The 17,838-nt window shown below is 38.4% G+C and overlaps 1 protein-coding gene across 1 annotated transcript; it reads right to left on the reverse strand.

The window, feature by feature from the left end:
• Positions 1-1,640: 1,640 nt before the first annotated feature.
• Positions 1,641-17,357, reverse strand: LOC110864327 (cytochrome P450 76T24-like). Its single transcript, XM_022113378.2, has 2 exons — positions 16,453-17,357; positions 1,641-2,427 (listed from the first exon to the last, which is right to left on the reverse strand). Exons 1-2 carry the CDS (start codon positions 17,326-17,328, stop codon positions 1,816-1,818), a joined length of 1,488 nt encoding a protein of 495 aa, XP_021969070.1. The 5' UTR covers positions 17,329-17,357; the 3' UTR covers positions 1,641-1,815.
• Between the last annotated feature and the right edge of the window lie 481 nt (positions 17,358-17,838).

Below are 17,838 nucleotides of genomic sequence, written 5' to 3' on the forward strand. Positions count from 1 at the left end.
TGAAACGTACGAATTGAAAGAAAAGTCAAAAAAGTGGCGGTGTCATTTTGGTAATTATCAGCAACTTCAAAATTACTCTAGTAGAGTAAATTTGTAAATATTCATGTAGAGTAATTTTGGTCGTGTAGGGTAATTATCAAAATTGTAGGGTAATTAACAAAATTACACTACCCCCCCCCACAAAAAAAAAAAACATAAAAAAACCTAAACCATTGTAAATGTTTATGTAGAGTAATTTTGGTCGTGTATGGTAATTATCAAAATTGTAGGGTAATTATCAAAATTACACTAACCACCCCCCATCCCCCAAAAACCTAAAACCCCCCCACCCCCCCCCCCCAAAAAAAAAAACATAAAAAAACCTAAACAACCCCCCCCCCCCCAACTAAAAGCTAAAAACTAAACCATAAAGCTAAACACCATAACTAAATGGTAACAAAATTACTCTAACAAGACATTTTCCAAAATTACTCTACAGAAGTCAAAATTCTCTACTAGAGTAATTTGATAATTACCCTACATTTCCCAAAATTACTCTACACATGCTCAAAATTACTCTACAGATGCTCAAAATTACTCTACAAGACACTTTTTGCTTTTTCCCCAGTAATTTAGAAGTTGCTGATAATTACCAAAATGACACCGCCACGTTTTGCTTTTTCCCTCGATGCGTACGTTTCGTACATTAATATTATTTTTATTTGATCCTTTACCTACTTTATATAGCATATAGTTTTGGCCTAATAGTTTTATTTTCATTTTATACTTTTCGTTCGTTAGTTTTTTTAGAATAGGTATTATCAGAACCGGTAACACAATTCATTTTATCGTTTCCGATCAATATAAACACGACTTTATTTTGAGTTTCAACATCCAACTTTTGTGTAATGAAACCATCGTGATGAACTGAACCGAAACCATTCGAACAACTTCGGAAACACTGACATTATTCGTTTTTTCATGATTTCTATTATGAATTTCGTTGAAAAGGTGTATTTACGATTGATAATTAATCTATTTTTGTTTTAAGATATAGTGGGCATCCGTACCGGTTATGAACCATACCGATACCGTCCCAACAATGGTATGACATCAATTCCGAATGAACAAAATCGAGAAACTATAAACATGTTATAAATATAATATTTGTCTCTTCTCACATTTGAATTCAAAAAATATTATGAGAAACTTTCGCTAATTATATAATATATGCACAAGTGTAAACTATGTGTTGGGAAAAATATAAATGTAAAAAGCATATAAAAAATAATTTAATTGTTTGCTTATCTATCTATTTATCTATCAAAATGTAAGACTCGTAAAGTTGAAAATATATGAACAATTAATCAAACTAAGTAATTTAAAGTTGTTCTTTTTGTTCTTGCAATAATTCGGTTTTCTATAACGTTTACATATCTTGTAACTTATAACATATAAAAACAAAACTAGTATCATTGTAACTTATATATCGTGTTACAATTACAACTAGTATCATTATACGTTTTATAGTAAATCTAGATGTCTTAGTTTATAAGCATTACAGAATAATCAAATTATATAAACATGTGTAGTAATAAAACAATAGGGGAGACATAATTAAATAAAAAGCAAGTAATATATATAGTATCATATAAAAGAGAGACGGATACAAACTTTACCACGTATAAAATTTATAGAAAATACATATTCTAAAATATAATGTAAAGGATTACAAACTTAATATCATACTTATCATTTATTTTGTATATTGTTTCAGAATAAAAACAATGGTATTATTCGCACTTATTAACTACAAGTGCATGTGAACTTCAAGCTCTATGCCTGTTGTGTGACTGGAACAGGAGTAGCAACGAGAGGTGTTGCTCTAAGCAATGTAAGGCCATAAATGTCGTCCATATCCATTTCTTCTGTAGCATGAGGTAAATTCCAATCACAATGATACACAAATGTCGCCAACATTAAACTAACCACCCTCTGAGCTAAGGGTATCCCAGGACACATCCTTCGACCTGATCCAAAAGGTATAAACTCAAAATGTTGACCTTTGTATTCGAGCTCATTTTCTAGAAACCTCTCTGGCTTGAACGTCATCGGGTTTTCCCAATACTTAGGATCTCGCGCCATGGCCCATGCGTTCACCAGAATTTGTGTATTTTTTGGCACGATATATTCGCCTAGTTTAACTTCGATTTCAGTTTTATGAGGCACCAACAAAGGCACAGCCAAATGAAGTCGCATGGTTTCTTTGATGACGGCTTGTAGATAAGGCAGGTCAAGAAGTTTGGCTTCTTGAATTTTTCCATTTTCTCCCACCGTTGTGGAGACTTCTTCGCGTACTCTTGAGAACATATCAGGGTTAAGCAATAGTTCTGTCATTGCCCATTCTGTTGTATTTGAACTAGTTTCTGTTCCCGCTAGAAACAATTCCTGTAATTGTACAAAATGTTGTTTATCAAAAGTTTTTCTTAGAATTAACTAATTTTAGAAATAATTTTATATCACACTTTTAGTTCAGGACAATGTAGTGTAGCTCTTAAGATTCTTAACTTTATTTCATATTTTATGTCAAACTTCTTTACGAAAGTCATACGATTTAGGCGTCTAGTTTATTTGTAGTCATGTCTCTTATAAAGTATGTGAATATCTTACGGAACATCTTTAATTTAATGTTTTCTTACTAGAAATAAGAGTTAAATGCCATTTTAGACCATATGGTTTGGGTTATTTTGTCAGATTAGTCCAAATGTTTCATTTTTCCCTCAATGGGTCCAAAAAGATTTCACCGTTGCCATTTTAGTCCAATAGGTTAACTTCATCCTTTTTTTCTGTTAACCAGAATGACAATTCGGTTATTTTATATGTAATTGTGATAACTAGAAAAGCAATTCTGCCATATAAAATGACCTAATCGCCCATCTCGTTAATAGAAATAATGGATGAAGTTAACCTAGTGAACTAAAATGGCAACAATGAAACCTTTTTGAACCCACAGGCAAAAAATGAAACATTTGGACTAAACTGACAAAATTGCCCAAACTACAGGAACTAAAATGACATTTAACTCTAGAAATAATTTGTAAAATATGAAATGATCAGTCTCGTGTTTTTATGCAAATTGCAAAGGCTTTGAATTATTGATTGATAATACCATATCCATACCCATACCCATATGCAAATTGCAAAGGCTTTGAATTATTGATCGACAATGCCATTTCCATATCTATACCCATACCCAAATTCACACGTTTTCTTTTTTATTAATCGCATCCGTTGTCGGCCGCCCAAATATCTGTCTTGAATATTTATGTTTTTTTGTTTGTATTCGAGATTTATTCCATCCCTAGTTTAAAAAAAATATAATATGCCTTAGTTAGCGATGCTTTATCTATTTTATTTAACGGAATACTCGGTGGTAAAGTGATATAGTTCCTAATTAACTGGTTATGGGTTCAAATCTTGTAAAAGGCAGGTGTGATGATTTTAACTCTTGTCGACTTTGATTGGTTTGGCGTGACGCAATATTCCAGTACCATCTCTGATGTGTGTTTTTTTTGTGGAGACTGCCCCTAAACCACATAGCAACTTCTGGTCTCGTGTCCTTTCGCGAACATGGTGTGGACCATCATCGCCCAATGGTGTACGTTTGATGCTTTTTTTTTTTGTTTTTGACATTATAGATTTGTTGGGAGTGCATTTTTTCTCAAGGCTCCAAGAAGAAAAAGAAGGCGTTTCACGCGATTGTTCTCATCGCTTCGTGGTGCATATGGAGCATGCGAAATGATGTAATCTTCAAACGGAAAGAGGTGTCTCTGTCAAAAGTTATTGAAGACGCTAAAACCTTGGTTTTCTATGGGTGAAAGGCAGATCGAGAGATGGGGAGATAACCTGGGAATGATGCAGGACTTTTGATGTTTTTTAATTGTTTTGTTCTTAGTTGCTGTCTTTCTTGCTGTTGTATTTTGGTGGATCTTTATTTGATACAATTTTTTGTTGGCTTGTTAAAAAAAAAAAACAAAAAATCTATTTCATTGAATACAAAATTTAGAAGAAAAAAAATCTCTTTAATTGAATACAGAATTTAGAAGAGTAATTTATCAGCCCAACTGTTTACTGAGTTTACAATTCTTATATTTTTTTAATCTAGACTATATAATATAAATAATTTATAAAAATGTCAAATATTATTCTTAACCTCAAGGAGATATTCTGGTGATAAGTTGTGTAACACAATTTAAATGTTAGGAGTTAAAATTCTGAAGAATGTGTATTTATCTTAAAAAATCTAAAAATTGTTGTTAAAAATGTTGGTGCACTTGTGTCTGTACTTTGTCTGTATTCGGTCTGATATAAACGATGTCCTGATTTGTATTGTAAGTTGACCAAGTCAACCATCCTCAGGTTTGACTTGGACAACAGTTGAAAGATGTTCTGATCGAAGGATAGCCTCGAAGGATACACCTGATCCTTCGAGGTGATCGAAAGATATGGTTCGACCATGGTTCGACCATTAGACCTCGAAGGATGATCCTTCGAGGTCCATGCTGATCTTTCGTGTAACATGTGGTCGACAGATGATCCTTCGGACCATCTGTCGAATCCTTCGATCCAGACCTGCTGAGCTGGGTATATATACCGATGCATGTGTTGAGTGTGAGAGGGTTCTGGAGTTCTGCCATTTTCACACACCCGAGAGATAGAAGCTTAGAGAGCATTCTGCCCAGAACTCACACACACACTTAGAGAGTTTATAGAACACTTCTATAAACATTGAGCTTGTAACCGAACCTTCATTTGCATTAATACGACTAGTGTTAATCGGTGAATCTTTGTGTGTTTGTTTCTCTACTTGCTACTAACTCGGTTTGCTTGCTAGCTTGGATTCCGCACTCGCTAGTAGGTTTGTATAACAAGGTTTAGGTTCGTAATCCTCCGCGAAACAGGGACATACAAGTGGTATCAGAGCTAAGGCTCTTAACCTTGTTTAAAACCGAGTTTTTACAAGTTGTGGTGTGTTGAAACACTTGGTTTTGCACCTGTTTTTACCAAGTTTCTTGCTTTTTCTTTAAGTAAAAACGTGTCTAAACTAACCGGGAGTGTTCAAGTTTTGGTTGGGTAACATAAAAATTGGTTTTTAGAAAACTTTGTGTTTTCCGGTGGTATTCCGGTGTGTTTCCGGTGACTGGCTTAAGGATAAGGTTATCCTTTTTGGGCAATCTTTCAAAAGTTGGTGGGAAAGTTGATCTGACATCCCCTTTTGCCGAAAGTTTGACCTTACCAACCTGTCACCTTTTTCACCAACCTTTCACATCAAAGTCAGTTGTGTCAGAGCCTCTCGAAAGATATCTTTCGACATCGAAAGATCATCCTTCGATATCTTTCGATCAAGGAGGGCTCGAAAGATTTATATCCTTCGACCCATCCTTCGAAGTCTGAAACATATCCTTCGACAGAGGAATCTTTTCGAAAGACTAGTGTCCGAAAGATTAGGATCCTTCGTATTGGTGAATCTTTCGAGATCTGTTGTTCGAAAGATAAGGATTTGGCTCGAAAGATAAGGATCTTTCAAAGGGAATCTTTCGAGTTCTTGAATCTTTCGAAATCATTGTTCGAGAGTCAACAGTAATCTTTCGAGTACTGTTGATCCTTCGAACAAGGTTATATCTTTCGATTGAGGTTTGTTTATTGTTAACAAGTTTCTGTGATTTCAGATCTTTCGACCAGGATCTTTCGGTTGTGTTATCTTTCGGATCTTTCTTACTTAGCATTTATTTTGCTTATCTATCATGAATCCGAGTTGGTGGGGAAGTCCGGCTCCAGACAGTGGAAAATACATGAATACCAGTCAATCTCCATCATGGGCCGAATCTCCAGTTTCTACATCCTCACAAGCAAATGCCACTCCAGCTGGTCAATGGGCGTTTGTTTCAAATCAAACTCCGAGTATTCAAAGTCTTCTACTAAGCGAAAGTGAAACCGGAAGTTTAAACAGGCCTCCAAAGTTGATGCATCTTCATGAATATCCGGGATGGGTTGATCGTTTCCATACATATATTCTTGGTCAAAATACAGAGTTGTGGTTACGGTTCATTACGGAATTCGATCAAACTATCGAGGTTGCTGCTTCTTCGACAGCTACATTTGCCGACAAGAGAATCCATTCTTTTGGAATTTTGAAGCCGGGTTTTTCGACAGCTACATTTGCCGATCTTCCTGATGAACAAAAGAAGACGTATGACTTAGAAAAGAAAGCATACGCTATCCTCACTCAAGCACTGAGCAAGGATATTTATCATCAGTTCGTCAGTTTCAAGACTACGAAGAAGTTGTGGGATGCATTGAAGACAAGAGGAGTGGGTAATGAAGCCACACGTCAACTACGACGAGATCTACTGAAGAAAGAATTTGATGGCTTCACATGTATGGATAAGGAGTCCTTAGGAGATATGACAAGCCGTTTCTATCACCTACTTACTGAGCTGACCAACTTTGAAGTCACAACGACTCCAACAGAGGTGGTAAAGAAGTTTGCCGATGCATTGCCTCCTCAATGGAACAACTTCCTGGAAATCTTGAAGTACAACGGAACGTTGAGAACTACCAATATCAACGATTTCGTGCAGCTTCTGGAGAACAAGGATCAGGAAGAAACGTTGAAGGCAAAGAGAGTTGCAGTGCCACAGAATCCAGAGATGTATTATGGCACCTCCACTACTTCATCTGCAAAAGCTGGATCACATGCTCCACTTCAAACGGCGTTTGTCACAAGCACGGATATGTATGGCAATCCAGTGCAAGTTCCTGTAAAGCCGCCTCCAACCACAGATCTGTATGGAAATCCAATACAACCACCTCATCCTCCTCCTGCTCAACAACCTCAATATGCGTGTTATGGAGGAACATCATCTGCTGCAGGTCAACAATCAAAGTCAAGTACAGTACAGCTCGACACGTCAAGCTTCTCTAAAATCAGTGTAGAAGTAGCTAAGGAACACATGGAGCTGCTTAACACTGTAGTGAGCGCGTACTGTGGGTTGATAGAAGGTCAGATTGGAAACATTAATCTGACACAAGAAGATTACAGGCAGATTGATAAGGAGGAGATGGACTTGATGGACATCAAGTGGGCCTTTGCGAGTGCTGTGAGAAGAGCAAAGGATTGGATGGAAAGTACTGGAAGAACCAGCTTGGAAAGTAAGCGAGACACCAAGTATGGGTTCGATAAGCAAGCTGTTAAGTGCTTCAACTGTGGTGAACGGGGCCACTTTAAACGGGAATGTACAAAGCCAGCCCAGCACGGGAATCAAAACCCCTTCAGGAACCAAGGCAACCAGCAGAACAGAAACAATGATCGTACATTGGTGCCTGTCAACAACCAAACCAACCGAGCACTTGCAGTTCAGGTGGATGAAGGTTGTGACTGGTCAATCCAGTTGGGTGGTGATGCTCCTGATGGAACAGCATGTTTTGCTCAGATTGTGAAGGAGCTGGTTCACACCAATGGTGGAGAATCTTCTGCCAGTGGTGATGAATCGTCTGAAGATGAAGACTCCTCTGGATACAGCAGGAGTGTTGATGAAGAATCATCCAACTCTGGTGATGATCATGTGGGTGAGACATCTAATGTTTCAGATGATATTGACATTGATGAACTCTTGGGGGAAGCTGTAGCAGAAACTCAAAGAAGATCTATTCTGGTGGATCAAGCTGCTTACTCTTCGTCTTCTCTCCATTCAGCCTTTATGGCTAATGTCGACGGTTCATCAAGTCAGGTATGTGTCGATGAACCCACTGCTGTTAATTGTGATGAATGTGCTAGGTTGCATGCTAGATGTGCTGATCTTGAGAAAAGTATGTCTGAGTTGCAAGGCAAACATGATGCTTTACAAGCTAGTTTGTTTGACTTGCAAGACAAACATACTACTGTGAATGAGAATTTGAGTGACTTGCAAAGTAAGCATGACGCTTTGCAAGAAAAATATGATGTGACCTTTCTCCACAATCAGAAGTTGACTGTGGATCTCTCTAAATGCACAGAAGCCAACATGTTTTATGAAAACCATGAAAAAGAATTTAAGTCAGTAATTGAAACATTAAAGAAGGATAAAACTGAACTGACTAAAATGGTTTCAAGAAAACAAACTGATATTAATTTGTATATATCTCGCCTTGAGAGTATGCAAAAAGAGATGGCTTGTGTGAAAACCGAAAGTGATGCGATCCAACTCAAGCTAGACAGTTATTTGAGTTCTAGCTATGTGTTAGATCACATCATTGACGTTCAGAAGGAAAAGAGAGATGTCACATGCATTGGCTACAAGAAGTGTCCACCACCAGTGAGACATAATTATGATGCCATGCCTGATGAAGAGGACAGGGTTTTCTTTGAACCTACTGTGCCTCTAGATGTTAAGGAGTTTGCTGCAGGACTCGGATACCAAAAGGAAGTATCCTCAGATTCAGATGTGTCAGCAGATACATTTGTGAGTGCTGAACAGAATCAAGATCCTCCAGTTGTGATTGAGGATGCTGATTCGTCTGATGATGAATCTGATGATACTGTCCCAGCAAAGTCTGATGCGGTAGTCAAAAATGAGGACATACCTCTTGAGAATCACATTCTATGTGATCCCCCTGTCAAACCCGCTAAGACTGTTGCAACTGAGTCCTCATCTGCAGGAGAGCCGGAGAGTGTGAATTTGCTGTACACTCTAGTTGGTGATGATAAAATTTACTCAGACAAAGATTTTCCCATTAAGAATGTTAATCAATCCTTAATCTGCAAAGTCTTTGAGAATTCGACAAGTAAGTTCTTGGGAAAGGCAGGACCTAAAGTTACAGTCACACAGTGTCCTCCAATCCCAAAGGCTGAAGTTCGAAAGCAATTTGGCAACAAGAAATTGCCAACAGTGCCAACTCAGCAAAATCACACCAAACCCAAAGGTAAAGTACCGGCTCCAGTGCAAAAGAAGCCGAATCAACAGAAGAAGCAGAATGTTAACTTTGTGAAATCGACGGGAACAGACAAAATTGAAAAGTTTGAAAATCAATCTAACTTAGATTTTGTCAAGAAAGCTATTGTCGAGAAAAGAAATGAACCAAGCAGTTCTAAGCCTAGTACCTCGGGTTCACAAAGTTCAACATCATCGGCTAGACGATCACATGATTCTTCGGGGTTTGTAGAACGAAGATCATGTTTTGAGTGTGGTACCATTGGGCACATTATTAGAAACTGCCCATATCTTCATAAGCAGAAAGGAAAGGTTGATGATCCCCGTGGTAAGACTGACCGTAAGCCATCTGTTTCCACAAAACAAGATCCCCGACTTGTAAAAGAAAGGGAAAAGAAACAGAAACGGCAACAGGTCAAGAAAATTGAAAAAGCGATTAAAACCGATGTGGTTCATAAACAATCTGTTGTTGTAAAACCAGAAAATTCTAAAACTTCAAATCATCAAGAAGTTAAAATTTTAAAGAAAAACACTGGTGAAACCAAACAGACTTGGAAACCAAAAACGGTTGTTGAATCAGGGGGACCATCACAATTCACCAACCATCAAAGACAAGAAGTTATTGTCATTGATGAAAATGGAAGACCCAAGACCACAATGGCTTGGGTCCCCATCTCCAACTAATTCATTTGAGTTCATGTGCAGGGTGCTTCAGGAGGAACTATCAGTAGTCATTGGATTGTTGATAGTGGGGCATCCAGGCACATGACAGGCGACATGAAGCTTCTCTACGACGTTAAATCTATTAGAGGAGGTTATGTTGCTTTTGCTGGAGATAAAGGTGGATACATAACGGGAGAAGGAATGATATCTAACGGGATTGTCAGCTTTGACAAGATCAATTTTGTGCAACAACTTGATCACAATCTTCTCAGTGTTTCTCAAATTTGTGACAAGAAATTTTCAGTACACTTTGATGCTAATGGATGTTATGTGCTGAAACCCGGCTTCAAAATTCCAAAAGAATGGATTCTCTTGTCGGCTCCAAGGATAAATGATTTGTACGTCCTTGATATGAGCCAGGCTATTACTACGTCTGCACAAGCAACTTGTTTCGTTTCCAAAGCCACAGAAAAAGACACTATCTCTTGGCACAGACGAATGGGTCACATTCACTTACGCAAAATGAATCATTTGGTTTCAAATGAATTGGTGAATGGTGTTCCCCTCAAAAATTTCCATCTTCAAGACATCTGTGTTTCGTGCCAGAAAGGAAAGCAAACAAAGAAGAAGCACCCTACAAAGAAGATCAACACAGTGGCAGTTCCTCTTGAACGTTTGCACATGGATTTGTTCGGTCCTGTCAAGCACAAGAGTATTCGGGGTGATCAATACTGCCTCGTGGTTACTGATGATTATTCAAGATTTTCTTGGGTTGCGTTCATGGCACACAAGAGTGAAACCTTCGGCATTATCAAAAACTTGATCATTCAGATTGAGAATTTATATAAGTTGAAGGTTAGGCGGATACGTAGCGACAATGGTACTGAATTTAAAAATCATTCCATGACGGAGTTCTGCACTTCAAAAGGTATTCTTCATGAGTTTAGTGCAGCTTATACTCCTCAACAGAATGGTGTCGCTGAACGTAAGAACCGCACATTGATCGAGACTGCTAGGACAATGTTGGTAGAGTCACAGTTACCCATTCCATTCTGGACTGAAGCTGTGGCCTCTGCATGTTACACATTGAACAGAGTCCTTACAGTCAAAAGACACAACAAGACCTGCTTTGAGCTTCTTCAAAAACGGAAACCAGATTTGTCTTATCTCGAACCGTTTGGAGCTCCATGCACAATCATCGATCCTAATGGAAAGTTTGGAGCAAGAGCAATTGATGGATACTTTCTTGGGTATGCCACCCCTAACTTACGAGTCTGGAATCTAGAGACTAAAAGGGTTGAAGAATGGTCTGAGGTCAGAGTACAAAGGCACACCTTGCCAGTCAAAAATCCGGGTCAACCTTGGATGTTTGAGTACGATGACTTTTTCAATTCGATCAATGTTGAAGTCGCTGAAGAAAATGCTGCGGCTAGGATGTTTTTCGAGAGTGACAATGCAACAGTTTCACCGGTGGTTCGTCCAATTCTTGTGAATCAAGAACCATCGTCTTCGGTGAACAACAATACTCTCAACAATGAGGATTTTCATGATGCAAACGAATTGAACGAATCTTCAGAGGATGATGAATTTCTAGATGCAGATCAAGAATCTCCTACAACAGCAGTTCATGGTACTTCAGAGGGTACTCCTCCAGTAGATGCTCATAGAACAGCTGAGGCTACTGCATCATCCTCTTCGTCAATTCCGGGTCTTGAATTGGTTGTTGATCTTAATCTTAACAACCTGGGTATAAATGTTCCAGTTCCAGACAATCCAGAAACAAGGATTCATAATACCCATCCTCAACAAAACATCATTGGAAATGTGCAAAGTGGCGTACAAACAAGAAACATGTTGCGAAACAACAACAATGCAGGCTTGTATGCAGCCATTCGAGAATCCGGGCAACAAAACGACTGGTCCTTCGCGTGTTATGTCTCACAAGAAGAACCAAGAACGTGGAAAGAAGCCTTGAAAGATAATGCTTGGGTTGAAGCAATGCAGGAAGAACTGCAACAATTCCAGAAGCTGGGTGTCTGGAAACTTGTAGAGAAACCTGCTGGATACAAGAAGATTGGTACCCGTTGGGTTTTCAAATGCAAAAAGGATGACCGCGGAGTTGTTATCCGAAACAAAGCTCGTTTAGTCGTTCAAGGTTTTCGTCAGATTGAAGGGATCGACTACAACGAAGTCTATGCACCAGTGGCACGTCTCGAAGCAATTCGAATCTTTCTAGCCTATGCGTCCTTCAAAGGATTCAAGGTTTATCAGATGGACGTGAAAAGTGCATTTTTACATGGTGTGGTTGAAGAAGAGGTGTACGTCGAACAGCCTCCAGGCTTTGAAGATCCTATCCATCCCGATCGGGTTTGTTTGCTCAACAAAGCTCTTTATGGTCTTCATCAAGCACCACGAGCTTGGTATGCAACCTTATCTCACTATCTGCTGGAGAACGGTTTTCGTAGAGGTCTTATCGACTGTACTCTCTTCATCAAAGAACAAGATGGAGATCTTCTTCTGGTACAGGTATACGTTGATGACATTATTTTTGGTTCTACTAATGATGTCTTGTGTAGGGAATTCGAGCGCATTATGCAGGATAAATTCGAGATGAGTGCTATGGGGGAGATGACTTTCTTCTTGGGCCTACAAGTACAACAAACGGAGTCTGGGATATTCATCCATCAGACTAAATATGTTGGTGACATCTTGAGCCGGTTCCAGATGTCTGATGCAACGCCCATTGGTACCCCATTGCCAACTAATCACGGAATTACTCCAGACTTGAAGGGAGAAGCTGTTAGCCCTTCAATCTATCGCGCCATGATCGGATCTCTTATGTACCTCACAGCATCAAGGCCAGACATAATGTACCCAACGTGCCTGCTTGCCAGATATCAAGTTAATCCGAAGGCCTCACATCTCGCTGCTGTTAAAAGGATTTTTCGTTATTTGAAGGCGTACCCTGACACCGGTCTGTGGTACCCTAGGGATAATAACTTTGAATTGGTAGCTTTCAGTGATTCTGATTTTGGCGGATGCAAAATCGACGGCAAATCCACAACGGCTGGATGTCAGTTTTTGGGAAATCGCCTAGTTACATGGCAGTGCAAGAAGCAGACGTGTGTAGCTACATCAACATGCGAAGCTGAATACATTGCTGCCTCCAGTTGTTGCTCCCAAGTTCTTTGGATCCAACAACAAATGCGGGACTACGGTTTTGAATTCCTAACTACTCCTATTTACGTTGATAATTCTGCTGCTTTAGATATCACTAGAAATCCTGTGCAGCATTCAAAGACCAAACACATCGAAATCAAATATCACTTCATACGTGATTGCTTTGAGAAAAGGCTAATCGATGTTGTTAAGGTCCACACCGATGACCAACGTGCCGACTTATTTACCAAAGCTTTTGACAAATCAAGATTTGACTTTTTATTATTGGTAAACGGCATTAAGGTCAAGCAAGAGTAAAACCAACATCGGAAAATCATTTTTGTAAATATCTTTGTGTGTTCTTTAAATTTATCTTAGTTTGTTGATTTTAGGGGGAGTAAATCCAAAATTCTGAAAATCCAAAAACATCGAAAAATTTCAAAAACACAAAAACAATAGAAAAACAAAAATGAGTTTCCTGGCGAGCAAAAGAGAAAATGATAGTACATCAGTGGTCTATCCAAACCTCTTTAAACCTTAAATGAAAAACGATAAGCAGCTCTATATAAGATGTATCGGTAGGCTCACAATCATTTTAAAGTGTGCAGGGTGATATAAATCTTAATCGACTGAAGACCAGGTGGGAACCATTCATTGGCATATGGTCTTAGTACCGAAATTTCGTTTGATAGATTGCCGAGGTTCTGAGATATTCGGTCTTTATGCTGCTTATCATCTGGGTATCATGGTTGTATCTTTTACCGAAAAATAACGGGGACGCAAGTCTAGATCTTCCATGATACTATACATACGTGTACATATTGCATACTGCATTCGACCTCAATAAGTGATAAACAATCACATGTCCAAATAAAATAAGTGATAAAATATCACATTTTTCCGGGTGTCAAGTTCGTCTCTCTGCTGTACGGAAGTACTGACCTGTTCACGGACTTGCACCTGTGCCCTCATGCATACGAAAATCAAGTTCCTCCTCAATAAGTGATTATATCACATAGGACTTGTTTTCAAATCAAAATAAGTGAGTATCTCACAATTTATACGGTCAAACAGATGATAATCGGTATACTCACCGGTAAGATGAACTCTCGTGCATACCTTGATACGGGAATGTGTCGTGATGTGGATGAACACCGGTCGGTAAGTATAAATCATACCTTAACGTATCCTCTAAACATGATTACATCTGATAAGTTGAGCTTAAGTGGACAACAATACCGATAATTGTTATAGGATGCTTATCTTAATGTTAACTAACTGAACAACAAGAGTGTTTTGGCATGACCGTACACTGATATGATTCTCTTACCCTCGAAACTCGCAAAAAGAATGTTTGTATATATTTATTTATTTACTGTTTAACTTTTATTATTTCTTTTAAACAGTTTCGTCGTTTGGTGCATATCAGCACGACATTAGCGGTGATGTCGTTTGATAACACTCAAAGGATTTTAAATTGTTGTCTTTTAATTTCAAAAATACCAAAAAGATTTTAGGCGTGTTTTAATATAAACTTTATAAAAGCCAAAAAGATTTTATTTCTGCTTTATTTTCGATCGTACGATGTTGGAGCTCAAGTCTTCGTTACCTGAAACCTGACTGAAAACCGAACTGACTAAATCTTCATAAACGGTCAAAATTTGCAGATTTTGAAAGTTAGAATTTAAAATTGATAAATTTATTAAACTTTCAAACTGTCGGACGGTGTTTGATTTTGACATGGTCACTCGTGTGTCATTTGTTTATACTATTCCAAGCAGTTGTTCTCATTACGCGTTTAGATTTCTTGCATGTGCAGATTCTAAAGGCTAGGAGAACATGGTCGATGACAAGCCTTGGAATGAAGACACGACGAGAAGGCGCTCAAAAGATGAAGATGATCGAGTTGCCGCTGGCCATCATCAACACCACAAGGATCTTACTTCATAAAGTTAAAGTATTTCACGAGCATAACTCAAGGGGGAGCTTATGTTAAGGGGGAGTTTGTCAACACACTTCCTACATGATACGGGTAGTTTGTTGATACACTTTCTACTTTCAAGACGTGAAGACTTTGAAGACCCTCCGACATTGAAGACATGATAGGACATCAGAGTCTTGAAGACTTGAAGACCAAAGACCGTCGAAGTTCCAGACAAGTCTACACTTTTAGAAGAACAAGACAAAGATTAGAGATCAAAGACAAAGCTACAGCCAAGGGGGAGTTTGTTGGTGCACTTGTGTCTGTACTTTGTCTGTATTCGGTCTGATATAAACGATGTCCTGATTTGTATTGTAAGTTGACCAAGTCAACCATCCTCAGGTTTGACTTGGACAACAGTTGAAAGATGTTCTGATCGAAGGATAGCCTCGAAGGATACACCTGATCCTTCGAGGTGATCGAAAGATATGGTTCGACCATGGTTCGACCATTAGACCTCGAAGGATGATCCTTCGAGGTCCATGCTGATCTTTCGTGTAACATGTGGTCGACAGATGATCCTTCGGACCATCTGTCGAATCCTTCGATCCAGACCTGCTGAGCTGGGTATATATACCGATGCATGTGTTGAGTGTGAGAGGGTTCTGGAGTTCTGCCATTTTCACACACCCGAGAGATAGAAGCTTAGAGAGCATTCTGCCCAGAACTCACACACACACTTAGAGAGTTTATAGAACACTTCTATAAACATTGAGCTTGTAACCGAACCTTCATTTGCATTAATACGACTAGTGTTAATCGGTGAATCTTTGTGTGTTTGTTTCTCTACTTGCTACTAACTCGGTTTGCTTGCTAGCTTGGATTCCGCACTCGCTAGTAGGTTTGTATAACAAGGTTTAGGTTCGTAATCCTCCGCGAAACAGGGACATACAAAAAAATACCATAATATTATAAAAATATTATCAAGATCTTTAATCTGAGTTAAATGTATTAAAATTTATGTTTGCATTTAAAAAAAAAAAAAGATATAATTAGTACATAACAAATTGAATATCATGAACTTCATCATGACCAAGCTAAACATCGAAGAATTTATATGCTGGCCCATAAAATAAAACAAAAATCAAAGCGTCAAAATTTTAATAAAAAATTAGATCATCGGTTTAAGTTACTAACTTTTATTATAACTTTATAAATTATATGTATCTATACAAGATTTAGCTTATTTAACTCCAAAAAAAAATAATTTTATATATAAATTTGGAAAACAATATACTATAACAAAATTAAAGTATTTTATAAAGATATACATTGATGTAATTATAAGTTGTAAAAACTTGGTTTTTAGTGGGGATAGGTTGAGAAAACAATTAATTTAACCGAGTAATAATATATCCATAAAACAGTATCTAGACAAAAATATAGATTTTTAAAATCATAATCATTAGATACACTAAGATTTATCTACGTGGCCGGGTAATAGTCGTATATTTTTTGTCAATATTATTAATTAGTTCTCTAGAAGTTATTAGATTGTACCAAATAAAATTATTAACTATTTGTCTAAAGATATATCATCAACTTTGGATAAATGTATAGTTGAAATGTAAAAGATTTGAACATACGATCTCGGAGCATTTATAACTCTACATGATTGTTTGAGATTTTTCTTTTTTAAAATGAAATTTTGTGCTTATGCATGGTAATGAAATAGAGTAAAACCTAAAGAGAGTAACTTACCACAAGTAGAATCTTGATATGTTTGAGAGTAAACTCAGCTTCATTACTCTCACTATAATCCAGCAATGAATCCAACATATCACCAAACCTCGGAAGTTTCGACTCTCGATTCTTTAACCTCTCGGTTATGAACCCTTCTGTCACCTTATCGAGCCAACCATAAGCAGCCTTCCCATGCTTCCGTATGTTCTGAGGGTCCAAAGGCTTCAACACCGGAAATAAGTCTGCTATGTTGAACTTACCGGTCATTTTCATTACTGTCTTCACAGCTGTCTTAAACCCCCCGACATCATCCGACTCGTAGCTGGTCACGTTTTGCGACACGCAAGTGTTGGACATCTGGTTGAGCGCAACCGCGAATGACAACTTCCCTATGTCCACGCCCACCTTCTTGCGCCCGCACTCATGTAGAAACTCCAGCATGCCGTCCAACACGTTTTGTCGTAGATCGCGAAGGGTGTCGAGTTTGTGTTGGTGTGTGAGGTATGTGCCGAGGGCTTTTCTCATGGTTCGCCACACGTCGTTTGTTGGAATCCACGCCATTGCCACGTCATTGTCGGGCAAGGAGGCGGCCGCGTCGGGGACAAGACGACCAGAGCACGCCTCATCATTGCGTTGGAGGATTTCTCTAGCCGCGTCAGGTGTGGACGCCACCACGCAAGTGATGGTTCCCAATCGGATGGTCATAAGTGGACCGTGTTTCTTGGAGAGTTTGGCTAGGGACTCGTGGGGTTTCGGGCCAAGGTCGAGAAGGTTTCCGATGATCGGGAGGCCCGCAGGGCCCGGTGGTAGTCTCCGGTTACGGTGGAGGCTGATGCCATGAAGGAGGAAGAAGATTAGGGTAATGGAAGAGAGAACTAGATATAGAAGTTCCATTGTTCCCTATGTTTTTTGTTATGTGTTCAATATATCCTAAGGGTCTCTGTCTATTTATAGATGAACCAACATTTGAATGGGACAATATAGTAACAGAAAATATATTTCATTTAAAAAGACTGGTCGTCGGCTATTAAATTAAAACAGCAAAAAATAGAAAATAGTGACGGAAAAAATATTTCATTTAGAAAGATTGTTCGTCGGCTATTAAATTAATAAAACAGAAAAAAAATAGAAAATTAATTAGGTTAGATCTAACCATTAGAAGAGTCAGTCAAGTCATGTAGATAGACCCAAGCTTAAGTAAAGTTAATCTCGTAAACCGAAGCCTTTCTATAAACCAGCACGAGCCCGGATTTTATATATAAAGCTTGAAACTAAGCCATATTTGTGAACTTTTAAACTAAACGAATCAATGGATGAAGTGAGGAACACGACTCGGATTATAATCAACATCACTTTTTACATGTAAAACCAATTAAAATTAGGTCGTTTTTATCTGACCCTTCA

The sequence above is a fragment of the Helianthus annuus genome, chromosome 6 (genome assembly GCF_002127325.2).
Source record: "Helianthus annuus cultivar XRQ/B chromosome 6, HanXRQr2.0-SUNRISE, whole genome shotgun sequence".
Taxonomy (NCBI): Eukaryota; Viridiplantae; Streptophyta; class Magnoliopsida; order Asterales; family Asteraceae; genus Helianthus; species Helianthus annuus.